We start from the raw sequence: 27495 nt of genomic DNA on the forward strand, positions 1-27495 counted from the left end.
AGATCATTTTTGCGGGTTATTTTTGTGCTGTTACTAGTCATCAAGCACTATATTATATATTGTGGTAAAAGTGGAATTCAGGAACTCAGATCAAGAAAGACTGTAGACTTGCATGTTCAAGCAGTAGCAGTAGATCAGACAATTATGCTATACTATTGCTCTTGAATTTTAACTTTAATAGATAAGGATTTAACTCTGAAGTTAATCTTATTTCCCCATGCTTTCCCCCTTCATCTTCACTTGTTTTCTTTTTCATATCACTATTCTAGATAGTGCTCTCTGTCCCTGTCAACCCCATGTTCTCCAATTTGATTTTCACAGCTCTAAGCATGAGTTTACTATTTTCTTTGGTCAGTGCTAAGTTGGGGTCACTCAGTTTTGTAGATCAGAGATGGGCTACATATAATCTTCTAGATGTTGTTTAATTCTCTCTCATCAGCTGGACTCAGCATGACCAATGGTGAAGAATGATTGGAAGTGTAACCAAATAACCTTTGGAGGGCCACATGTTCTCTTCATGGTCCTTAACTTTGGATAAGGTAGGAATGATTTCACAGGAGTTAATCAGTGACTTAAAGGATGTTAAACTCTTCACAAAGCCAAGCAGATATATAGATAGATTTATCTTTTTTTTTTCATGAGTCTCTTCTCTAAACAGTTGCAGACTTATTTTACAGGAAGTCAAAAACCCCTACTTAAAAAGCTTAACCACATAAAACTGTTTCTTACTAGAACAACATTTGCATAAGAAACCAAAGATAAAGTTTTTTAACTCCTTTTTCTAAGAAAAATTGCTTCCCAGACATGCCAACTACACATTCTGTTTTCTTAAAACAAATGTTTTATTACCTTATTGCTAAAAGCTGTTAGGCTGCCATACAAAAATGTAACACAATAAAATAAACTGGTTAAATAACAATTAAAAGCAGCCACAGAGACCAAACTACTAACAGTAGCAGCAGCAATATAAAAGTTAAAAAGACAGAGAATGAAATGATTTTGTCCTGACACCAAAAAGATGACAGAAGATGTGCCAGGGGACATCTCTGAAGAATTGCATTACTGCATTCACTAAGTGTGCCTCTAATACCAGCCATGCAAAGTCTGTTCTTCATATCTGAAATCTTACACAGTACATATAAATAGGTGAAATGGTATCCTTCATTTTATTATAATTCTCAATTATTTATTTAATAATTGCCAAACATATAAATTAACTCACTTTTATCCATATCTCCTGCAACTAGGTCAACGACAAGCTTTCATACAACTGGATCAACATCAGCTTACAACTCCTCCCAGCCAGCATGGCCAACTGTGATGGCTGGAAACTCTGAAAATTGAAGCTCAACCTATCTAGATGAAACCAGGTTCAGAAAGACTGGCCTACACAACCATCAGCACTCACCAAAGAGAAGATCAAGATGTAATTTCTGTTAATTAGGTTTCCTAGGCCCAGCTAGGTCTCGAGAGAGGAAACCCAGGCCTGATACTTCAGGAGGAATACTAGGTGTGGTATTTCAAGAAGAAACACCATGGAAGGCCAGGCTCAGCATTTAGGCCTTCTGTTTTTAAATCCTGCAGTGGACCAAAAGGTCCAAGGTAAGGGACAGCTATCAATGTGGCTGTTTCTAGTAATATGAAAATGATCAAAGCTGTATTCTTCATCTCAGTTATGTCAACTGCAAGGAACATCAAATGTGCCTCTCCAACCAGAATGTACTCTGTTGTTGACTCCTTTGCTGGTATGTTTGCAGACATATATCCAGTATAGATGATATACAGATGGTCCAACTATAATAAATACTCCACTAGAATTGCTTTGTCTTGACTTCTGTCCCTACCTTTCTGGTTTTGCTTGCATGGGCTTGGGAGGCATATTTGCCTCTACAATGACTGTACTGAATCCAGACATGCATGTTCAGGTTGTAACCTATTATTAACAAAATGTTTTTCTGGGTCGGGCAGGCACTTGGTTATTTACCTTATTTGGACTTATTTGAATAACCCCCCTTCATTACTATAGGCATAATGCATATAGTTTTTGTTCATATTTTTTTTTTTAGCTATCCATATGAGACCAATATTTACACATACTTTTGCAGTGGTGGCCCCCAAAGACTTGGATGCAGCCCTCAGAGCTCTTTCAAAACTTGCTACCAAATTGTAATTTGTCAAAAGAGGAATGTATTAAATATACAGAGAGTAATCAGATCACCTGTATTTAAATAATATAACATAACTTAATTTTTAAATTATCTAGCGTCACCAATTATGCTGTTCTGCTCCTACCCATTTTCTGATGTGTAGCCCTGGTATACCAGCCAAAGACAAAGTATAGCCTTTGTATACCCACAAAAAATTGTACTTTCTTACTTTATGGACAAAATGAAGGTGTCTTAAGCCAGGCCAGTTTATTTGTTGACAGCCCACATTGTCTTTTCCACCCTTTGCTAACCCGTGTACAATTCTCCAGCAGGCATGGCCACTGATGAAGAATCTAGGAGATCAGTCTATAAATATGAAGGATACCCAAGTTGACAGGGTTCATCTACACTACTTGGCCCTTAGTCTCCCATAAAATGCTACTTGATCCTTTTTAAAATTAATGCTGTACAGATTGAATCTCTTCTTTTTAGACACTAGATTTGGTTCTTTTGCATGATGCTGAACCTATCTGAGATATTCTGCATGCTGAGCTATCTACCATGGAATAAATCATTTTAGCAATACATTACACGTCATTACAAAATAAAGACAGAAGTGTTTCCCATTGCATTTCTAGGCTGAGAGAGATGACAAGCAGCTGAGCAGGAACATATTCCAGTCAAGAAGAAAATGAGGCAGACGGGGAATCTCTATGGGCTGCATTCAGCCTATGGGGTGAAAGTTCCCCATATTTGTGTGCAAAAAACAAAAAAAAAATCTTAAAGTCTGTAATTTAGTTAATGAAGTTAACTAAATGTCTTAAGGAAAAGACAGACAAAGGAGAAGGCCTTGCTGTTATTGTGAGATGTCTTTCTTGCTTCCCTCAGCTCCTTGCCATTATTCTGTCTGTATAACTGCTTCCTGACAGTCTTAGATGGACAGTATGGAAAGCCACAAGTAACACAAAAATGTGTCCCTTTGCAAAAGAGAACATGACAGTTGTGGCAGGTTCTTGTTTTAAAACCCTGAGGTTGGATTTTTTTTTTTTAATCAATGTAGAAAGTAATCTGAGATCCTCATGTGTTCAGATTCAGTCCCAGATATCATGCAAAGTTTCATATGAGCTGGATGACAGAAAGTCATATAGTTTTTCACAATAGAGGGAGGTAGCTGGTTTTATTTATGGCGGAGCAGAAATGGAGAGTGACCATTCTTCAGGACAGCATGAGAAAGTGGACATGGTTGTTGTACAGCTAATGTTATTAGCCTACATTAGCCTAGGCAACAGTGATTCTAATAGCGGTGAACATGTTCACCCTTCCTCCAAAACTCCATCTAAAATGAAATAATGCTTGTTTACCTCACTATGCATTTGTTTATCATATAGCTACATGTGACTGATTATAAGGCACCATCACAAACTCAGAGCAAGAATAAAAAGCCTGTGACTTACTATTTCCTGAACAGAAGAATACTACCTAATGACTGTTAAATATTTTTCCATTAAATAAATACATATCATGGCATAACTTTTCATTCTGTGAAAGTTCTGAAAGTCCAGATTACTCATTTCCAGCATGGTTGAGTAAAAACATTTAAAATAATCCAGCGTGACAACTTAATGTACTTTAACGAAGGAACAATTGGAGAGTGGATAACCAAACTTTCTTTTAAGTCCTACAAATCTCCCTGGATACCATGGAAACTAGGCTATCCTGGGTATTTCTATAAACTGCTGCCTAGGAAAGAAAACACATACTTTGCAATGAGCCATCTGTCAAGGGAAATCTAGATGAGATAAGCAGATGTAAAATGCAGCTCTCTCTCTATAAACAGATAAAAGGGAAAAAAATGGAAATGAGAAACTACTATGTAAAAAACTCAGGAGGGAATTCCACAATACGAAGGGTTAAGATTAGGGTTAGGGTTAGTGGGACTGGGCAAATCATTTAGAAGGACGCTCTGCTCAAAAGGTTGCTTGAGCAACTCTGCTGAGGCTTTGAGAGATAACGTTGCGTGAAGGCAGGTCTGGACAGATAACTCACTTTGTGAAGCACTCCTTACAGTCTTAGAATTGAAGAAGGTTTAACAAGCATGGAATAATAATGCTAGTGATTCATTCATGTCAGTTTTGAGAAGAACCTTTTGAACAATATATTAATCTGTGCCCACTTTTTATAAGTATGTGGCTCCATGATCTATATATCAATTTTAGGAGTAAGGAAGAGACGGGGATGAAGCTTCAAATGAAATAGGGATTCTGTTCTGTGGCACATCATTCCCATGGGTGCACTATTAATATATGTGCTATTTGAGGTACCTGAGATATTCGTTCTTATTTATAAGCCATTGGGGTGTAAAAGGAGTCCACCGTAGGCTTGTATGAAGAAGATTTGTAAGATCTTCCAAAATGGACATACCTGGCGGCACTGAATAAAGTTTGCTGCCATCCATTATTCTCTGGTAAAAATTAGTACCAAAGAATACATATATTTCAGAAAGCAACATACAAAAATTCAAATGTTTGAGTGTAGAGACACAGAAACAGCTTACATGTGGGAAATTTATATTAAGAAAAGTTTTCTGAGGGAGGTTTACAATAAAACTGCGTATCAGCAAATATGAATACATAGATTCTGCATATTAGGGAAGGCCGTAAATAAAAACATGGATTGCTTTATGGCTCCTAAAAAATAACCTTTAAAAACTCAGCCCTACTAAGGCAGAGAGTAAAAAAAAAACAAAACAATTTTATACCGATCTACACATTCCTAACAGCTTAATGCCTAGTGATGCATTTCTTACTGAATGCACTGATCTGAAGACTACTAATGGATGAGATTTAATAACTATTACAACTGAAATGATACCAGCTTCAGAATCTCTCCCCCAGTAGATTGGGGGGGAGGGGTGCCTTCAAGTCAGTGTTGACATTTATCCAGCCATATTCACCACCAGCAGGGTATCCCATTTCTTACTGCAGCTTTTATATAATGCTCAGCAGCTGACAATACTTTCCATAAATTGTAAATGCAGATTAAGGCAACAAGCTTTTTCTCATTCCAAGAAACAGTGGTTTTCTTGTTGCTTTACAAGGGAAGGAGAATGATTCGATCCAAAATAATTTGAAAGCATAAAAGGAAATGTATCTAATGTTAAAAATTCAAGCAAGTGAAAAGTGAAAGGAAATATATGAATTTTCAAAGCTCCAGAAGAAAAAATAGGTCAAGCTCTTGAAGGTCCTTTGAAGTTGCTAAACTTTGGGACTTCCGGTGTGGACATGGTGGACTGAACAGCTGTGCTCGTGGGCTCCGCAGGCAGAACTGACAATGCGGCAGGTTTTTTTGGGCTCAGGCACATTTTTCCTGAATCCCAAGAGCGTTTTACCTACCAGGAAAGGAAAATGCTTGGAATTACCCCATTTGACTTCCAGGATGGCAGCTTGCAGCCAGGAGATCGTAAACAGCATTCGTACTCAACTGGTAAGAGCTGCCAGGAGGCTGGGGCGTCACCATTTCCAAGCCGCGCTGTACCCTTAAAGGGACATTTAGACTGGCCACCCCATTTCTAAACCACCCAATTTACATTTCTTTTAAGGATGTGTACCTAAGAGAGGCTTTCTACAGCAAGGAGAAACAGCTCTCTTGGTGCTTAGCATTGTTTTTGTGATTAATTCTTTTTAAAAAGAAGTTTTTTAAGCTTTGGATTTTGCTTTCCATCCAAATATTAAGGAAGGTTGAGACTATGTAATCATCTCCCTGTTATTATTTTTGTACTAAATTTGAAGATTTTAGCATTTTCCTACAAGTTCAATCTGCTGTTTTGAACTTTCAGCTTTCTGTTGCTACTTTCTCTGGGGAGCTGCCTGTTATCATACTTTCACTTCTGTAAACACATCTCGGAATTTTTCTATTATCTCCCACTTTCACTGGTTAAATACCTAGGGGGCGCCATAATGTACTTCGTGAGACATGGAGGATTTCAAGCAGACTGTTTCTGACTTTCACTGAGACTTTAAACCGATGCTTTCTGAGTCCTGCCAAGCTTTTATGCAAGGTATTCAGAACATTGTAGAAAACAGGAAGTTTAAAATGTGTCATCTGGTTGGGGATGTCATGGAAGAAACTGAAGAGTTTAACAATGATAGAAATGTTTCTTCTAATAGCGAGTTCAGGGCTTCTGCCAAAATGCTGGATGAAGATTGGATAGTTGGTTGAAGAAATCAAAGGGACAGATCGAATTGCAAGCCGTAAGTGGAACTGAATTGCTGATGGAATGTTATGGAAAAGAAGGGATTATTATGTATGGGAGGCTTTTTGTTGAGAAGTCAGAGTTCTTAAGGGGGGCAGTTGGGCTGTCTGATTTCCTTATGAAAAAAGTTCTGTGTGTACTGTGAGGATACGTAAATGCTTTGGTCTATTTTGAAGTGGGGTCAGGGTTTAAGAATATCTATCTGGATTGCTTCTAGGGCTGGTTTGACTTCATCTTTAACGATTTGGATTAAGATTAACAAGGTATAATAATGCTTGGTTTTAGGCTTAATATGATTAAGATTATTATAAATGTTGTATCATTAATTATAATGGCAGGCAATTTATATGCTTTTTAGTTTGATTTTTATTATAGTAGACAGAAATGTATAGAATAGTAGTAGGAAGGAAATAATTAAATAAATGTTTTCTTTGTGGGGGAAGTTGATTAGGATGGATGGACGGACAGACAGATGGATATCTATCTATCTATCTATCTATCTTTTTCTTTTATTATAAGGGGATGGAGCAACTGTATTTAGTGATTTTCATAATGTGCCAATGGAATGATTTATAGAAATAATGTGATTTTGGTTTAATATAGAGTAAGGGATTGATATGGAAAATTTGTTGTATATGCTTGCTGTTAAAAGTCAGAAGTCACCTCTTCTTAGAATTAAAAAAAAATCTCTCTGTGTTTTCATTCTTTTTTAGTTTTTTTTTCTTTCTGTAGTTTTTTGGGGTTTTTTGTAGTTTTTATCTTTGCCTTAAATCTAATAAAATTCTTATTAAAAGAAAGGAAATAAAGAAGTTGCTAAACTTGGCTGGAACCAAAAAAAGCCCTTACATTTATTGCAGGGGTTTTCTGCTGTGTTCTATGACCATTTTAAAATAAAATCTAGATCCAAGATAATCCTGGATTTGGTATGAAGTGAATTCCAAAAGCGATCCCCAAAAGAATTGAAAATATCTGGGTTTGCCAGAGTTCAGATTCAAGAGGAAAACTAGGCTTTGCCAACACTCATTAAAAGGTCATTTGCCATGAAGAAGAAAAATTTAAAAGAATAATGCTGTTAGTATTCTACAAGCATATATAGTATTGGGCCAATGATTGGAAAACCATCCAAAGCAAAAAAACAGAAGAGCCCAAATAACTACAATCTCAAGATAGGAGCTCAGAGCCATTAACAAAAGTAATCCTACTGGCCAGTGCAGGAAGTTTTAACACTGTACTTCTAAAGACTCCAAAGACCTGCTAGATTTGTCCAAGGAGAGCAAGTTTGGTCTACGATTGTAATAAAGATTGATTTGATCCTTTCTGCTTATTTCTGTTTGGTATCAATGGGAGTGAAATGAACTACATCAATCTGAAAGGAACAGGTCTCCCCATATTCTAGGTATGTGTGAAGAACATGAGATGGATGTGAACCACAGAAATGTACAACCTCTCCTGGCATAGACATACAATGGTACCCCATCTACTGAAATACCTAATTAGTCAGGGAGAGGTTAGATCTGCTCCTCTTTGGGTTTTTATCCTCTGGCTACAATATCCAATTCTCTGAAATTCTAGGCCAAGAGATTAGAATTTATATTCTAGTCCATGCATGGCATGAATTGAAACTGTAACTTAGGCAAAGGACAGATGACTCCCCACCAACTTTTTAGAGACCTCTGTTGGACAGTTGTCCAATATATTCCTTCCTGTTTTTCTTTTCAACTGCAGAACCCTGCTCGTATTTCATTGCCAAATGGCTTTCTCTGAGAGCACACTGCATTGCCATGTAATTAATTTTACACCAAATGGCTTAAAAAAATAGTCACAGATACTTAATTTAAAAGAAATATAATTTTCAAAGAACTTTAAACAGGTCATCAGCCAAATCTTTGGAATTCTTTTTTTACATCTAAGTTCTGGATTTGTGTGAGGTACTCATAATATATGGAAGCAACATGGGCAACTTTAAAAGTTCCAAAGATGGAGTTCAAAACCTAGGACTGATTTAAGAACAGATGGCCACGCACCGCCTACCCAAGGGGAGTTTCTCATGCTGGCTTGATACTCTTTATGATTCTCCTAAAATGGCACTGAACTCAGATAAAGCAGGCTCTTGCAACTCTGGTGATGTGACATGCATTCAAATGGACTCATTTGTCTAGTAACTGTAATAAATAGGACTTATTAATTCTGAGCGGGAAAGGGAGAAAAAAGGATTTCACAATCCTTATTCATGTGCTCATTCTCCAATTAAATTATGCCCTTCACAAAAATATCTCCATCACTTTAAAGGGTCTGAGAGAAGAAAATGCATTGTAAATGCAATGGCCAACCTAGACAGTCTGCTTTTAAAAGGGGCTAGAATGAAAAAAAAAAAATCAAGCCATTTCAAGTTGCACACTCATTTATCTCATTATGGAAGATTTTTCTCCATATCCATATAGCCAATTATCTCTAAAGCCCCTACTTTTAGACTGCTCTTTTTGCCAGAAATGTTGAGTTATCCTTGCTTTTTGATCAATGATACATTTTTAAAATGCTATACTGTAGCTTTTATTATCCACTTACTGTTCTCCTGTCTTCATATCCTTCTATACATGATGGAGGTACAAATCACTCCATTATTTATGCAACGTGTAAGGGAAGAGAGGAATCAGGTTAACTCCATACAGACACGCTTGTGCCTCCTGGTAACAGACAGTGGACCTCTCTTACATTGTGAAGTATGTGTGTATCTGTGCAAGTCTACCCTACAAGAAAGAGAATTCTGATTTTTTCCTGGATTTCCTTTGTGTGAAGGGATACTATGCATAGCAGACTGAATCTAACTGAGATAAAAAATGTTCTTGTGGGGAATGTGGAATTATTATTTTCACTGTTCTTCCTACAATACATGAAAGATGTTCAAATGAACACTTCTTACCTTCTTCTAGACTGAAATGTAAAGATCAACATTTGAAAAAAAATGACATTGTTTCAATTTTGGCTTTGTTTTACTTCCCCACACCACCGCATTCATGGGTGAGTGGATGTGTATCTCTTCACTGAAATATACTGGAGATTCTTCCCTTCCTGGTAACTGTACTCTGGAGTTAGCCATTAAATTGGTTTTAAAATTCCAGTATACAGATTATTTTCCTCTAGGATCATACCTGCCAAGTGGAAGACTGTTAGATATAAGATCTCTTTCCATTTTATAAGCATTTTTAAAAATATATCATCTTCTAAGCCTTATATTGCTTTCAGTGGAGATTTTTTCAAGATTTTTCAGTTTATAATTTTAACAGTTTCTATCCAGACGCATAAACAGTTAAAGTGAAGGTTGCATCTTATAAGTTCCCCATTGCTTTATTATTTCTGTCTAATAGTTTTCAATTCCATTTGTTAATTTTTGACATTTCCCTTTCTACCCAATGTTTTCAGTTTGTAATATTCTCTTTTAATTTACTAAAGCAATGCAACGAAGTACTATCAGTCAATCAGAGGAATCCTTTTAATGGATAACAAATTCTAAACCTGAAAGGGAGGGATTTTCATTCATTTCTCCTATCCCTTTCTTTAATATGGACGTAGACTTGACAAATTCTAGACAAAAGTATCTTCTTAAAGAAAGTTCTCATTGATGCACTGAAGAACATAATTCCAATTCTCTGTTCAACACTGATAGTTCCAAGGCTGGTTAGGTTTCCCCATGAATGCTATTTACATAACAAAAACAAGCACATCAATTGCATCTGTATAATTCTGTACCGCAGCATGCTATTTTTAATGCACACTCAAACCTAATGGAAATTCAGATTGCTCTTAACATTTAGTCACATGGTTAAGAGGTAATTCTATTTTTCATTCTTCTGGAAACCATCTGCTGTTCCATGCTTATTCTAGTTAAAAAGTGGTAGAGAGTTGCAGCCAGACTTTCTTCTTTTTTTCAAATGGAGGATTAGGGGGAAATGAGAGCTCAAGTTATATGGCAGCTGAATTAATCTGCAAGGATATAACCTGTGATTCACATCTTTAAGGTCTTCTGGATGAATTCTGATACACGGGCAGATTGTGTAGGACAAGTGACACTGGACTGTACCATTTCAAATTTCAGGTGGAAAATCACATGAATGAAGCATCTCTCCTTGATACATCAATCTTTCTCCTGAAAACCTCATTGCTCTTCTAAGAAACCATATGCATGAGAAGATTTCAAGCCACACAACTTTCAGTATATATTGATTTTGTGTTCTTCCCAGAAAAAGTATTTTTACCTTCTCTCCTGATGGTGGAAAACCAATCAAAGATAAATGTAGCAATTTGGAATCCTCCAGTTTTATTCTGATCAGGATATTCAGAGAATGTTACATACCTGTTATATGTATGTGATACTCCTCCTTTAAAATAGTTTTAAAATAAGGCAGTCTGAACTGAAAATGTGCAGCAGGCAAGCCTGGGAGATTCACATCAACATCACCCATAAAATGTGGAAATTCCCAGTCCTGCCAAGAAAGAAAAAAAAAGAAGAAATTATTTTCTAACCATTTTATTTAAAAAATATCTTCTGTCACCTTTAGATATACTCAATTTATAGATTATGTTCTTACTGTGGAGTGATTTCTTCAACTTCTGTGCCTAGGTCCCTATGGAACATTAATGTTAAGATTTCTGTTTGGAACCCTGCAGTTGCTCTCACCCCAAATGGAGAATAGGTAAGACCACTACCTGCCTGGAAAGACTGTCACCTAGAAGAATGTTAACCATAACAACTCAAAATTATCATATTGATCCACAAGGAAGACAACTCTGACTTTAAGATAATCTCAGTTTTCCCCAAAAGAAAAAGCAGATGGGGGAAAGAAGTACAAAGAGAGGCAAAAGTGCTAGGGAAAATGCAGCTTTTCTACCTCATCAACCAATGTTGCTAACCAAATGAAAACCAGTTCCATAGATTCCCCTTCTCCATAAATGTGTTTGCATGTGAGACAGTTGTATACTGAATAAATGCATGTCTCCCAGAAGCAAAAAAAGTAGATAGATAGACAGACAGACAGACAGATAGCACAGGATCAGGACAAAAGAGGAAATTAATTGAATTAATAACTATTAAATAAAGTTAATTGCCTATAAGGTATTTCATCTATAACATGGGGTCTTGATTGTGTTGTTGTTGTTGTTTATTCATTCAGTCGCTTCTGACTCTTCGTGACTTCATGGACCAGCCCACGCCAGAGCTTCCTGTCGGTCGTCAACACCCCCAGCTCCCCCGGGGACGAGTCCGTCACCTCTAGAATATCATCCATCCACCTTGCCCTTGGTCGGCCCCTCTTCCTTTTGCCCTCCACTCTTCCTAGCATCAGCATCTTCTCCAGGCTGTCCTGTCTTCTCATTGTGTGGCCAAAGTATTTCAGTTTTGCCTTGAATATCATTCCCTCAAGTGAGCAGTCTGGCTTTATTTCCTGGAGGATGGACTGGTTGGATCTTCTTGCAGTCCAAGGCACTCTCAGAATTTTCCTCCAACACCACAGTTCAAAAGCATCGATCTTCCTTCTCTCGGCCTTCCTTATGGTCCAGCTCTCGCAGCCATATGTTACTACGGGGAACACCATTGCTTTAACAATGCGGACCTTTGTTGTCAGTGTGATGTCTCTGCTCTTAACTATTTTATCGAGATTTGTCATTGCTCTTCTCCCAAGGATTAAGCGTCTTCTGATTTCCTGACTGCAGTCAGCATCTGCAGTAATCTTCGCACCTAGAAATACAAAGTCTTTCACTGCTTCTACATTTTCTCCCTCTATTTGACAGTTATCGATCAAGCTAGTTGCCATAATCTTGGTTTTTTTGAGGTTTAGTTGCAAGCCAGCTTTTGCACTTTCTTCTTTCACCTTCATCATAAGGCTCCTCTTCGCTTTCAGCCATCAAAGTGGTATCATCTGCATATCTGAGATTGTTAATGTTTCTTCCAGAGATTTTAACTCCAGCCTTGGATTCCTCAAGGCCAGCATGTCACATGATGTGTTCTGGGTACAAGTTGAATAGGTAGGGTGAGAGTATACAGCCCTGCCGTACTCCTTTCCCAATCTTAAACCAGTCTGTTGTTCCGTGGTCTGTTCTTACTGTTGCTACTTGGTCGTTATACAGATTCTTCAGGAGGCAGACAAGATGACTTGGTATCCCCATACCGCTAAGAACTTGCCACAATTTGTTATGGTCCACACAGTCAAAGGCTTTAGAATAGTCAATAAAACAGAAATAGATGTTTTTCTGAAACTCCCTGGCTTTTTCCATTATCCAGCGGATATTGGCAATTTGGTTCCTAGTTCCTCTGCCTTTTCTAAACCCAGCTTGTACATCTGGCAATTCTCGCTCCATGAACTGCTGAAGTCTACCTTGCAGGACCTTGAGCATTACCTTACTGGCATGTGAAATGAGTGCCACTGTTCGATAGTTCGAACATTCTTTAGTGTTTCCCTTTTTTGGTATGGGGATGTAAGTTGATTTTTTCCAATCTGATGGCCATTCCTGTGTTTTCCAAATTTGCTGGCATATAGCATGCATTACCTTGACAGAATCATCTTGCAAGATTTTGAGCAGTTCAGCTGGGATGCCGTCATCTCCCGCTGCCTTGTTATTAGCAATGCTTCTTAAGGCCCATTCAACCTCACTCTTCAGGATGTCTGGCTCTAGCTCACTGACCACACCATCAAAGCTATCCCCGATATTGTTATCCTTCCTATACAGATCTTCCATATATTCTTGCCACCTTTTCTTGATCTCTTCTTCCTCTGTTAGGTCCTTGCCATCTTTGTTTTTGATCATACCCATTTTTGCCTGGAAATTACCTCCAATGTTTCTAATTTTCTGGAAGAGGTCTCTTGTCCTTCCTATTCTATTGTCTTCTTCCACTTCCGCGCATTGCTTGTTTAAAAATAATTCCTTATCTCTTCTGGCTAACCTCTGGAATTTTGCATTTAATTGGGCATATCTCCCCCTATCACTGTTGCCTTTTGCTTTCCTTCTTTCTTGGGCTACTTCTAGTGTCTCAGCAGACAGCCACTTGCCTTCTTGGTTTTCTCTTTCTTTGGGATGTATTTTGTTGCCGCCTCCTGAACAATGTTGCGAACTTCTGTCCAGAGTTCTTCCGGGACCCTATCTACTAAGTCCAGTCCCTTAAATCCATTCTTTACCTCCACTGCATATTCCTGAGGGATATTAGTGAGCTCATATCTAGCTGATCTGTGGGTCTTCCCTAATCTCTTTAGTCTGATCCTAAATTGTGCAAGAAGAAGTTCATGATCAGAACTACAGTCAGCTCCAGGTCTTGTTTTTACCGACTGTATAGATGACCACCACCTTTGGCTGCAAAGGATGTAGTCAATCTGATTTCGGTGTTGTCCATCTGGGGAAGTCCATGTATAAAGCCGTCTCTTAGGTTGGTGGAAGAGAGTGTGTGTTATGCAGAGTGAGTTGTCTTGGCAAAATTCTATCAGCCTATGTCCTGCTTCATTTTGTTCTCCCAGGCCATGCTTACCTGTAATTCCAGGTGTCATCTGACTGCCCACCTTAGCATTCCAGTCTCCCGTGATGAAAATAACATCTCTTTTAGGTGTGTTGTCCAGTAGGTGCTGCAGATCCTCATAGAACTGCTCTACTTCAGCTTCTTCAGCATTTGTGGTTGGGGCGTATATTTGGATCACTGTGATGTTAGATGGCTTGCCCTGAATTCGAATTGAGATCATTCTATCATTTTTTGGATTGTATCCAAGCACTGTTTTAGCCACTTTACTATTAATTATGAAGGCTACTCCATTTCTTCTGTGGTCCTCTTGTTCACAGTAGTAGATCTGGTGGTCATTTGATGTGAAGTGGCCCATTCCAGTCCATTTCAGTTCGCTGATGCCCAAAATGTCTATCTTTAATCTTGACATCTCACCAATAACCACATCCAATTTGCCCTGGTTCATAGATCTTACATTCCAGGTTCCAATGGCATGTTGACCCTTAGAACATCGGATTCGCCGTTCACCACCAGCACCGTCGGCCGCTAGCCGTCCTTTCGGCTTTGAGCTAGCTGCGTCATCACATCTGGGGCTAGTTGAACTCATCCTCTGTTCCTCCCCAGTAGCATTTTGACCATCTTCCGACCTGGGGGTCTCATCTTCTGATGGTATACTGACATATCTCTGGTTGTACCGATCCATTTAGTTTTCATGGCAAGAATACTGGGGTGGGTTGCCATTACCTTCCCCAGGGATCGCATTTAGTCTGACCTCTCTGTCATGACCTTCCCGTCTTGGGTGGCCCTTCACGGTTTAGCTCATGGCATCATTGAGGTGCTCAAGCTCCAGCACCACGACAAGGTAACGATCCTTTGCTGAAGGGGGTCTTGATTACCTATATACATATACCAACTATTCTCTTTTTCACAGAAGCCTTGTTTAGGTATGAGAAAAAGGATTAAATTCACTAGGTAAGCAGCTCATTCTCCAGCAAGCAAGGACTGCTGTTCACTTGTGCCAAGTGCATCACCACTAGCAAAGCACCTGTCCTCAAAGCTTTAATACATTTACAATGAATGGCTGCAGTCCATCTCTACAAGCATCTACATGCACAGCCACTTCATCTGTGGTCTTAGTAAAAGTGTGTTTGGTGTAGAAAGGATGCAGCTGCTTTAATGCTCCAAGAATGTTTCATTCACACTAACATATTTTGTGAACTACTTCTGAATGCTTTCCACGGGCCTAATCTTCAGGCTAATTTTTAAAGATAGCTGTTTGTGCCTCCACTAATTCTTTTACTTTTAACCATGTCTTCTATTTTTCTTAGCAAATATAAAAAGACCCTTAATTCATATATAATTGTTGTGGGGGAGAGGAAACTCTCTTACTATTGGGTAAATATGATCGATTCTGGGGACATTATCTATCTAACTTTGCTTTTTTCTTCTCCTAATGACAGGGATTGAACCTGAAATCTTATGCATGTAATTTCTACAGTGTGCCACTGAAATATTATCTCTTCCATTCACATCAAAAAATGAGTACTTCCACAAAGCTTTCTGGAGGTTGCTGATGGCTAGTAGAGGAAACTAGAAATGGAAACACTCTACCATGGATTTTCAAGCTTTATTCAGTTCATCCTCTCAGTTCTCTCATCTTGTCTGAAAATCTGAGGCAGAATTGGCAGTCAAGCACCATCACACATATCGAGGATCTGAGCAACAGGATCACCCCAAGAAAATGTAAGAGGTCCTGATTCAGTTCTTACTGGATAATTAATTTATTTTTAATTAATGCAGTACCTCCTGCAGCTAGCCAGCCAAACTGTCATGAGTACTGATGGTGAGCAGGAGGGGGCCCCTATCCAGGGGGGAAAACGCATGTGTAAAAGGTAAAGGTTTCCCTTGACGTAAAGTCCAGTCGAATCCGACTCTAGGGGGCGGTGCTCATCTCCGTTTCTAAGCCTTGGAGCCGGCGTTGTCATAGACACTTCCGGGTCATGTGGCCAGCATGACTGCACGGAACGCCGTTACCTTCCCGCCGAAGCGGTACCTATTGATCTACTCACATTTGCATGTTTTCGAACTGCTAGGTGAGCAGGAGCTGGGATTAACAACGGGAGCTCACCCCGCCGCGCGGTTTCGAACCACCGACCTTCCAATCGACAGTTCAGCGGTTTAACCCGCAGCGCCACCGCGTCCCTTATAACGCATGTGTAGTACTGAGGAATTAAGCAGCCATTCAAAGAGACACAGATCAGACCCGCCTTAACTTTTGGGGTTTATCTGTTCGGGTTTTTCCCACGCTTCTTCAGTTTGTTAGGATTCTGTTTTATGTAGCAGTAATAAACACTAGAGACCTACTCCTCGTCTCAGCGTGATTTCTGACTGTTAGGACACAAACAAAAGTATTCTTATATAACCAGTGACCCTGGAATATCTTTGAGTATATCTTAGATTATTAACATCCAAACTTTTAGCAGCAACTGATGGTACAGAATTACCATGGTCAGATTTCATAAGTTGTTATATATATTTTTAAAAAGAATGGAAAAAAAATTGGACCCCTGTTGAGCTTCATTACAAACTATAATCAGAAATTGATTCTTTTCATTTCTAGGAACAGCCCTTGCTACCATAAGTAAACTGTCAGTTCACAGATAAATAATTCAGCAAGGAAGCACCTGGCTACAGAACTGCTGCAAAAGTAAAATTGCTGCAAAAGACAAAAGAGGTCTTTTGTTAACATAGAAAGATTGTTCTAAAATCACTGCTCTGTGCATTGGATTCTATTCATATTCTAAAATACTGTCTTTCATGAAGGCAGTATTTTAATATTACATAGAGATCCAGATTGTATTTTATATTCTAGGGAGTTTCAGTGAAGTCCCAATAAAACTACTAGACCATATAAAGCAATCTGTCTGTTCCAGAAGGATTACAAAATCTGTGAAGAACCATTTATGCTACACAGTCTGATGGATGGTATTGAAATGTCTTTATTCCTGGATATGCAGATGATAGGTGGAATACCCATCATTTGTCACATTGGCTGTAGCCTTTTCCAGAAGACTAGTGTTTGGCTAAATATGTTGATTTTGTATGGTTGAGTGGGGACTGTCCTTAGCTGATGTAAGAGATTGTGGGGTGATTGGGAATCAAGAGACATTAGCATCTTATGTCATAAATAGCAACTTGTTCTGCCACCCACAGAGTTCTTGTGAGTTGGTAGCCATGGTCTAGATCCAAAACATGAAACTATGTACCCTCTCTTGTAGGAGAATGAGAAGTTTTGAAGACTGGTATCAGGCCCCATGCACATGGGCAAAACCAAGGCAGCAAGAACTACCCCAATTTCAATAAAGTATATTTAATGAAAGTCTGGGGGTAAATACAGAATCTCGGAAACTGCAAGAAGAATTTCTCACCCTAATTTATAGTGAGTTCATTAACGTGGAGTGTCTTTGAATGATTGGAAATGCTTCTTGCCACCTGGGCTGAGTTGCCATTTATGAGATTAGCTGCCTTCTATCTTGATTGCTTAGGGGATTTATTCTCCCTTCCATTCTTTTTTCAGTCTCCCCACTATCTCTGACTTTTCTTATTTCTCTAATGTATCCATCCTGGCTAAGTCATCAAGATAGCTAAATATATACATGTGGATTGAGCATAATTGCTGCAGCATTGTGAATCTATGATGTCCCCAAAGGAAATTCAAGATGCAGAACAACCTACTTGTCTCATACTCCTATCCATCTTATCTCTATTTCTATGTAAGGTTCTGTATGCAGTTTCTTTTCAAGTATGTTCAAAATCTGTTCAGCTATTATTTTTTTCCATATTGTTTATTTAGTTTATTTTTTACAACACAAAACTTCAACTAGATAGAACATTTGCTCTTTGAAAGGAATTTGATTTTTTTTAAAAATAAAGAATATCTAGCCTCAACTAAATTGAGGAGTTGCCAGGCAATTTCTTCAGTTTATGGACACAATGTAGTTAATTTTGGCCCTAGAGAAACCAATGAGTTGTAACACAGTATATCACACATGGGAAATAGCTCAGCTGTGTCATATCCATTAGGCTTTCTTGTAAACCATTAAAATGGCAGCATTTTGTTTCCCCTTTTGTATTTTGGGGGATGGGATAAGTAGAACTTGGGAATTTTTTATAGATAGCATGCTTATGTGCAAGTCTCCCAATTTTTTTAAAATGAAACTTTTTTTATGAAAAAAACAAGGAGTGAAAAAGGCTGAATTCAATCCACTCTATCATAAACTGGGATAATAATAACCATTTTATCAATTCACAGTACCAATACAAACAGGAAATTCACGTAAGGAGATATCTCTTGTCACACTCTTAAAAATTCTTGGACATTTATTTCCAAGTGTTAAGCATGGAATTGCACATTCTATACTTAATTGTCCTTCAGAGAATATAAATTTTTGAATGGGGATTCTAGGTATGTTCAGTTACTTAAGTAAATCCATTTAGAATCTCCTCTGCAATTGGGAACTCTGTTGAGTTGGAGCAATCCAAGACATTTTCCTGCCTGATGCAAAGAACAAGAAAGCATTCCCATTCTTTCCAGAAGATTACTGGACTGGTGATTGAATTGTCTCCTTGACATTATCTACAAGACTGAGCACCCTACTAGTTGAGGGCCTTCTCTTCCACAGCAAAATAGAAATGGCTTAAGGACCATACAACCATCCTTCAGACATCTGCCACCTAAGATAATTGCTTCATTCTGCCTCATGATATGGTCAGCCTTAGTGCAGAGCTTCACACTGCAGAGAGGAGTCTAAAAATGTCTAGCCATTTAATGATTTGGATTAAGATTTTTTGGACTTTTTTAAAGGTTTGATTTGTAAGATTTATAAAGTGTCTATAAGGCATAATAATAATTGCTTGGTTTTTAGGTTTAATAGGGTTAAGATTGCTATAGTATTATTAATTATAAAAGTAGACAGTTTATGTTTTTATAATTTGATTTTTATTATAGTGGACAGAAATATACAGAATAGTGGTAGAAAGGAAATAATTAAATAAATGTTGTTTTATGGGGAAGTTGATTTAGACATTTATATTTTTTTCCATTTTTTATATAAGGGAAAGGAGCAATTGCATTAGTGATTTGTAGGGCAAGGATTTCTATCACATGACATATTTTTTTCTGGAACCTTTATTTGAATTTATAAGTAAAACATGTTTTAGAGTAATCTGGTGAGAATTAGATGCTTTCTATTTTTCCTGTATTTTGACTTTTTGAAGGCATTATGTCATATTTCTGCTTAATTTTGTAACAAACGTCATATTTTGGTCATTGGCAACCCTCCTGATAAGCCAGCAAGTTCAAGCCAGCAAATAAAGTGAGAATTTGCCTGTTTTTTTTTCCCCCTTATTTACTGCCCAACTCAGGGAGGTGTGTACATGTGTGTTTATGTGTGTGTGTGCAAGACAAAGAGAGAGAGAGAGAGAGAGAGAGGTGGGGACAAAGGCTTCTCCCCTGACCAGGCCTGAAGAAAAAGGTGAGAATTTGCCTGTTTTGTTTTTTTCTTATTTGCTCCCCAACTCAAAGGTGTGTTTAAGGGAGGGAGGGAAAGGGAAAAGGCTTCTCCCCTGACCAGGCCTGAAAAATAAGGTGAGAATTTGCCTGTTTTTTCTTTTTCTTATTTGCTCCCCAGCTCAGGGCTCTCTCTCTCTCTCTCTGTGTGTGTGTGTGTGTAAGAAAGGGAGAACAACCTTTTTTAAAATGACTTCAGCAGGCAGAGGCTTCTCTCCTGACCAGGCCTGAAAAAAAGAGTAAGAATTTGCCTTTTTTCTTTTTCCTCCTTTGCTCCCCAACTCAGGTGTGTGTGTGTTCAAGGTGGTGGAGTCATGTGAGAGCTGCCATCTGATTTCAGCATGCCTAAAAGTAGATGTTCAGCAAGTGTGAAATTATGGCCTCTTGTTCAAGAATTTGGGGAGCAGATTTTCAGTAGTGATAGTGATATTTTGTTTTGTAAATTGTGTGAAGTTAAGGTATCGGCCCAAAAGTGTTCTAATATTCAACAACATTGTGACACCGCGAAACACAAGAGTTGTTTAGCAAGATTTACCTGAGAACAGGCAACATCTCCTTTTCAAGAGAGCTTCTTCTTCAACTGCAGGTTTATCAGTCAGAATTTTGTAAAGATCTCTGTACAATGATAGTTACTTCAAATATTATCTTAAGGAAATTAGGTAGTGGTAGACTCAGGCATTTTTTGGAGAAGTACACCAGTCACCTGATTACAAATGAATCAACTGTAAGGAAAAATTACATCTCTGCCTGCTATGAAGATGTGTTAGCAAAGATAAGATCTGCTGTTCACAACAATAAGATATGGGTTTCAATAGATGGAACAAGTGATGTAAACGGAAGATATGTAGCCAATGTTATTACTGACACTCTGAAATGTGACAAGCCTGGTGAAGTATTTCTTATAACATGTGAAACTCTACAAAAAGTAAACAATTTCACTATTGCTATGCTCATTATTTGACGATTCAATGAAACTACTCTAGCCGGATGGTGTAAAAAGGAAAAATATCCTTTTCTTTGTAACAGATGCTGCTCCATACATGACTAAAGCAGCCAAGGAACTTAAACTTCTTTATCCAAAAATGATCCATATCACACACCTTGCACATGGTTTACAAAGAGTGGCCGAAGAGTCTGGTGCTTAGTGCCTGTTCTTGTGCTGCTATGATCAGTACCTCAGTGCTGTCCTTTAGTCCAGCCCTTTCCAGCCACTGGTAGGATTTCCCAATGTCAGCCACCTCAGCTATCTGTCCATGGTACATCCCATGCAGGGTCTTGTCTTGCCATGGCACTTCCTCTGCTCAATCTTCCTTCCATGTCTGCTGCTACCTCAGGCATTCTCTCAACAGCTCATCTTTAGGGGCCATCTTACTGATGTACTCCTGGATGCTCTGGGTCTCATCCAGGACAGTGGCTTTGACACTCACCAGACACCCCACCCCCTTGCTGCCTGGTGTACAGTCTAGTGGAAGCCTCCATACATTGTGAGGAGCTTCTGGGTCTTCACATTGGCAGCCTCCATGTCCTCCTTTGGCCAGCTGACTATACTGGCAGGGTATCTGATGACTGGCAAGGCATACATGTTGATGGCGTAGATCTTGTCTTCCATTGAGCTGGCTCTTCAGGACCTGTCTTATCCTTTGGTGGTACTTGGAAGTTGCTGTCTTCCTTGCCTCCTCATCATGGCTCCCATGTGTCTGTGGGATACCAAGGTACTTGTAGCTGGTCTGTATGTCTGCTATGTGGCCTGCTGGTACTTTCACCCCATCAGTTAACTACCTTCCCTCTCTTTACTACCATCCAGCCACACTTCTCCAGTCCGAATGACATCCCAATGTCCTCACTGTAGAGCTGTGTCAGGGATCAGTGAGTCAATGTCTCACTCACTCTTAGCAGACAGCTTGATGTCATCCATGTAGAGTGGGTGGCTGATGGTAGTTCCACTCTTGAACTTGTATCCATATCCAGTTCTTGTGATAATCTGTCTGATAATCAAGCCCACGCAGAACAGCAGTGGGGACAGTGCATCACCTTGGTATATGCCATACTTGATGGCCACTTGTGCGAGCTATCTTGAGTTGACAATGTTATCTTCCACAGTTCCACTGAGTTCTTCAGGAAGGTCCTGGTGTCCTGTTGACTTTGTATAGTGCCAGGCATTCACTGATCCATGTATGTGGCACTGAGTCATAGGGTTTCCTGTAGTCAATCTAGGCTCGGCTCAGATTGGTCTGTCTAGACCTTGAGTCTTGGGCGACTGCTCTATCTATGAGCAACTGGTGTTTGGAGCCTCTGGTGTTGTTCCCAATGCCCTTCTGAGCTGTGCTCATGTACTGGCCCATATGGTCCTGCAGCTATGATGCCTGATAGGTCTTTCCATGTTGTGGGGAGGCAGGTTATTGGCCGGTAGTTGGATAGTGTTGTTCCCTTGTTGGGGTCTTTTATGATCAGCACCTTGTGTTAGCAAATCTGGGTGGGAGCCTGCTGCTAGCAGCTGGTTCATCTCTGCTGCTAGGCATTCATGCACTGCTGTCAGTTTCTTTAGCCAGCAGATGTGGATCATGTCCAGGCCAGGTGCTGTCCAGCTCTTCATGTTCTTGACCCGCTGTTGGATGCCCGCTATTGTGATGGTTACTGGTTCCTGCTCTGGGAGATTTCTGTGGTCTGTTCTCAGGTCTTGCAGCCACTTTGCATTAGTGTTATGTGTTTTCTCTTTCTCCCATATGTTCTTCCAGTACTTCAGTTTCTGCTGTTGGTGGCTCTGCTGTTATTGTGTTGTCACACTGCAGTTGGGAATACACCTTGGATGGTTCTTTGGCAAACAGGGCATTTATCTTCTTGGCCTCTGCTTCTCTAGTATATCTCCTTAGCCGAGTAGCCAGTGCTGTGAGCCTTTGTTTAGCAGCCTCTAGGGCTTCAGATGGAGTCAGGCCCTTGTATTTTTTCAGTAGCTGAGTCTTATTCTTAATCTCCACACCCTTCTGTAGTTCCACCAGCTGACTAACTTCTCTCCGAGTTGCCTTGATCTTAGCCTCCAACCCATTTTCCAGGGTGGGGAGGTATGTACTGCTGTTCTTCTTGATCATGTAGCCAAGCATCTCTGGGATTACAGCGGCTGTAGCGTATACTAGTTAATTGGTTTGAGTTTTGGTGGTAGCAGGGATTGCCATGAGGGCTCTGTTGGCATCTTCTAGCATACTATCTGATGGTACTTCTCCACTGAGCCTTGGTAATCGGTCTCAAGAGTTGACTGTAGCTAGTTTATCCATGATCTTTTGCTTCATATCAGCTGCTGTATTCTGTATTGTAGGGGGTGGCAGTGATGTTCCAGCTTCAGGTGTTGGCTGCACCTCCAGTTGTTCTTCTGGGTCTTCTTGAGCCTGGGATATAATGTGTAGTTGGTCTATCTCAAGTTGTGAGAGCAGCTTCCTCTTCACTCTGCTGAAGCATTGCGTAACTAGCTGTTTCTCAGTGTGTGTGTTTGTGTATATATATATTCTTCCTAGAGTTTTCCTGAGGGTAGGGAAAATCCCTGTGCTTTTCATCACTTAAATGTTACCAGTATATAATCAAAAATTTACTATAGCATGGAAAAAAGCCTGGAAAATTGGTTGCCATAGTGGATTACTGTGGTTTGTTTATTGAATTTGGGGGGAGACACAGCAGAGTATATTTTCTACATATGTAATCCTCCCATTTCCCACCTTTATTTTCTTACCATGAGGTAATCGGTTAAAGAGGAAACTGCTACAGTTGTCATTGGTACTCCAAGAACTGTTTTTATGGAAGTATCCTGGAAGTAATCCCAATCTGGGGGTTACATTTAAATAAATGCAAATAGGATTGTGCTATAAAACGGCTTTACTGAAATTGAATTTGTTCTTTAGATGTAACCTTTATTCCAAATTAAATCACAATGATGAAGAAGGAGATGATTTATGGCTACTGACGTAAATAAAGTACAAGTAATACAATAAACAGAGAGTTATAAAAGGGAGGCTCACAAGTTAAAATAACAACAACAAATAATGATAATGATAATAATCAAGACAATCTCATCTTGATTTTGTTTGGTATGAACAGGTAGTCCTCAAGTTACAACAGCAACTGGAACCAGAATTTCCACTGCTAAGCAATGCGGTCATCATGTGACTGCATGGCTTAGTGACAGCAATCCCAGCACTCCCCATTGCCATCATTAACCGAATCCCACTCATTGTTAGCTGAAGACCCACCCCAATCCAAGCCATAACTGGCTTGGTCCCTCCCAGTCCCAAGCCTTGGTTCTTCCAAGGTACGGGACTGCCTCCCCTTCAACTCCCCACAACTGCCTATTCCTCCCCACCTCTGCCCTTTGTCTGCCCTGCACCCTGCCTTGCAGGGTGGCAAGCAGCCCCAGAACTGCGCAGCAGTTACGGCCGTGTCACTTATGGACATGTCACTTAAAGAGACGTGATTAGAAGTTTCAGACCTTCCTTTCTTTTTTGGGGAAATAAATCAAGCTCATCAAACGAAATAAAACTGTATTTAGAAAAGAAGAAAAGACAAAATATAATTCCCCTGAAAATTACAACATAAAGTTCAATGTTCCAGGCAGACCAAAGGATGGTGCTGGTCTGCTACAAATGAGTCAGATGGAAGATGCTGCAGTTTAATATACAGGCTCTCTGAAGATTATAATAAAATTTGTCTCTTTCTGCTCAGCTCGAAAGATGGAATGGAAGATTGCAGTTACACGCTCTATTTTCTTATTTGCACAGAGAACTAAGGTTATTAGGCTGGATTTAGAGCAAACAGGAAAAAAAAACAATGCAACATAAATTCTGGCTATAACATAATTTTCTATTTCATTAATAGCTTTTATGAAGCAAAGACCCTTTGCTTTTTTTTGGATTTTATTTGGATTTCATTTTTTCATGGCAATTCCAAATTTATTCTGAAGCTTTGGTGAGATATGATCCCTGTGCTTTGAAGACTCGGTCCCAGCTTCTTCCTCAGCTACATCATCCTGTTCTGCCACTGCTTTTTAAAGGATTCACATTTTTTACCCCCAAAATAGAAGGGGCATCTATAGTGTCTCTCTTTATGTGACAAAGAGCTATGATTCCTTGTGGACATGTAGATTCTAGGTCTGCAGCCTTCATGAAGGAACCTTTATTGGGATTGTCTAAATTCTGCTGGCTGGCCAGGGATCTCTATTAACAACATTCATTTTAAAGAGATTCAGCAATGAAAATTTACAGTAGAAAATTAGAATCATAGAATGAAATCAATCAGTGGTTTCACTCACAAACATTCCATGCCAGAACTACAAGAAAAGTTGATTTAGCCTATCCAAGGAAATTATGCCTAGCTGTCAACATTTGATCAAGAATTAGGGATATGATGGATGTTTATGTGAATCTCTATCTCACAACAGCAGCTTACAACTCCACAACCTTGGAATCTAATAGAAGCAGAACCAGCAAGGTGGAAGGTATGAGCAAGAGAGCCACACACTATTTAATTCACACAAACAAGTTTCTATAGCCAAGACAAGCACATGTCTAATTTTTCCATCACAGCAGCACTCTCAGACATCTGCCATAAGGAGCCCTTTTCAATTGATTGTGCATCATTTACTCAAAGCTTTGTCAGGAGAGCAATAAACCCACAGTGGCCTCTTCCCATTAATGTAGGGTCTGCCAGTTTTATTGTTTTTAGTAATAACGCAAAGCTTCATAAAGATAGCATGCTGCTGCCTGGATTATTATACTAAACCTTCCACTCAGGTACTGCATTCCTTATTCACAGGGATTGAAGGAAGTGAAATATGCTTCTATTATGGAAAGCACATGATACTTGCTTTACATACAAAAACCAGATTTTTTTCCTGCTTTTACTTCCAAGCAAAACATCTCAGGCTTAGCCAAAGAAAAAAACTGCCCCATAAATCAAGCCCTTTAAGCAATGAATGAATCATAAAACTAAATACAAGAAAAGTGGTATCCAAAAAATAAAAAGGGGAGGAGGAGCTGTAATATTCCCTCTGACCCCAGTGCAAATGCAAATGCAAATGCACACACACACACACACACAACCTCCAACCAATATGTCTTTCTTTGTAAACTCCATGTAGAAAATATGAATTTCATCATAAATATGAATTTCATTTTAAAAGGCTTTCACTGTTAGGAATCACTTGGGAAGATTTATCAAAGCAAGCAAGCAAGCAAACAAAACACACTCTACCTGATTTTAATTGTATTAGCACTACCTGGTTTTGACATGCAAAACTATCTGGCTGAAGTAGCAATGTCTTTCTCACCCATGTTCTTCCATCAAAAAGAAAAGCACAAATTAAGTGCTCCTTGAGCATGTGTGTAGGAAAAAATTAAAAAACAAACTTGAAGTTTGGTTACGAGCCCTGAATGAATTAAAATCCTCTGCCAGTCAGATGAAAACCAGTTTACAGAATCTCCTCACTTTCAAAAATGGCTGTTATAATTTTAGAAAATGATGTGTGTGTGAGAGAGAGAGAGAGAGAAAGAGAGAGAGAGAGTGATGGCCTTCAGAGAGTTTTGTAATTTGGTTTAGATAAGGAGCTATCGTTAAATGCATTCCTGAAATGCACTTAGGCTTTTGATGGATGCCCTCTTGTGACCCCTCCCTACTCATCTTCTAGATTCCTTCTCATTTTCTGATTGCTGATGCAGCCTCTTAATTTTTTTTTTTAAATCTTATGGAATCTCACTGGCAGTCTATGCTGTAATTTCTCTCTTTTTCTTTCTCTTTTTCTTTCTGCCTCCTTCTTTTCTTTTTTCTCTGTTCATCCCAAGTCAATCACCAGGCATTAGCCGAAGACCAGTTCAGACATCTGCAAGATATGGGCAACATTCCAAGATAACATCTGCAGGTTGTCCCCCTTACTCCCGATTAGATATCATAAAATCTTGTGACATTTCAGCTTTCTCACTGGAATTACCTCCCACAAAAGGATGGACATTTCTGTTTTTCAGCATGGACCAAGAAGAAGTTGGTTTAGCTTCAGCTAAAATTATGCCGAAGATCAGAGCAATCATGGAACACAGCTGCAAGAAGTAAAATCTTGTTGCCTTCCCCAGTTTAGCCAACACTGTTGGCTACAACTTCCTGAATTCCTAGCCAACATAATCACTAGAGGACATCTTTAACCACCTGATTGGGGGAGACTGTCTTAGTGGTTATAAAGGCAAGGGCAATTTATTCAATTTATTCAAACCAAAAGTGCTTGAATTACATCCATGCTAATTAAACAACTCTGTACCGTTCAGCTGTTTTGACTTTCTCCTCTTTTTCCTATCCTTCCTCTCTGCTAAAGAACTGTTGTTCTTGTTCCAGTGAATACATCATCATTATCAACACCAACACCACAAGTATAAAGAAAATCAACAATTTTCTTAAGTATCTGTATCTTTGGAGTAGATGGAGCACAACCAGTGCTAGATTTCTGATACTGCTTTAGAAATGTGGCTTAAGAATATCCCCAGCATTTATCTATAGCTTCTCCTTTTTGAAGGAAATAGACATTTTAGGCAGCAGCCTAGCTGTAATAAGCTTGGAATAGATTTTTACTTATTAGTATTCAGAAATCATTTGTGTTTGCCACCATTCCACATTAGATACCTATGCTTCCAACAAGCAAGTAAGGCACATCTCCATTTTGCTTTTCGCCTGTTTTTTTACCTCCTTGACTTTGCCCATTTCAGTCTTTTTAAGCCCTTTTCTGGTTTAGGTGGAAAGAACATAAATAGATGAAAAAGATTGCAAAAAAGAGAAAAAGTTCCCCAAGGACATAATTATTATTTTACAGTTGTTAATTGTTTTATAGGTTGGTTATTTTGCATTTTCAGTGCTATCTTTGCATTATTGGAGCAATGAATATTTGCTCCGATAATAAGACCCATTCAGTGTTTGGAGATACTTAGTATGGGACAACACTATACCTCCAATTCTTTTTTGGTCAAGGGTTTCATAGTTTGATCAGTGAGGCAAGTGTCTGGGATGGGTCACACAATAAACCAAGAGCTGT

At 39.0% G+C, this 27495-nt stretch overlaps 1 protein-coding gene across 1 annotated transcript in view; it reads right to left on the reverse strand.

Moving 5' to 3' along the window:
• The window catches only part of TMEM117 (transmembrane protein 117), a 237953-nt gene that overhangs the window by 1450 nt on the left and 209008 nt on the right, over positions 1-27495 (reverse strand). Inside the window, exon 7 of the mRNA XM_063309394.1 lies at positions 10751-10880. Within this exon, the coding sequence (XP_063165464.1) occupies positions 10751-10880 (130 nt within the window). The remainder of the gene's footprint in view (positions 1-10750; positions 10881-27495) is intronic.

Source organism: Candoia aspera, chromosome 7 (genome assembly GCF_035149785.1).
Source record: "Candoia aspera isolate rCanAsp1 chromosome 7, rCanAsp1.hap2, whole genome shotgun sequence".
Taxonomy (NCBI): Eukaryota; Metazoa; Chordata; class Lepidosauria; order Squamata; family Boidae; genus Candoia; species Candoia aspera.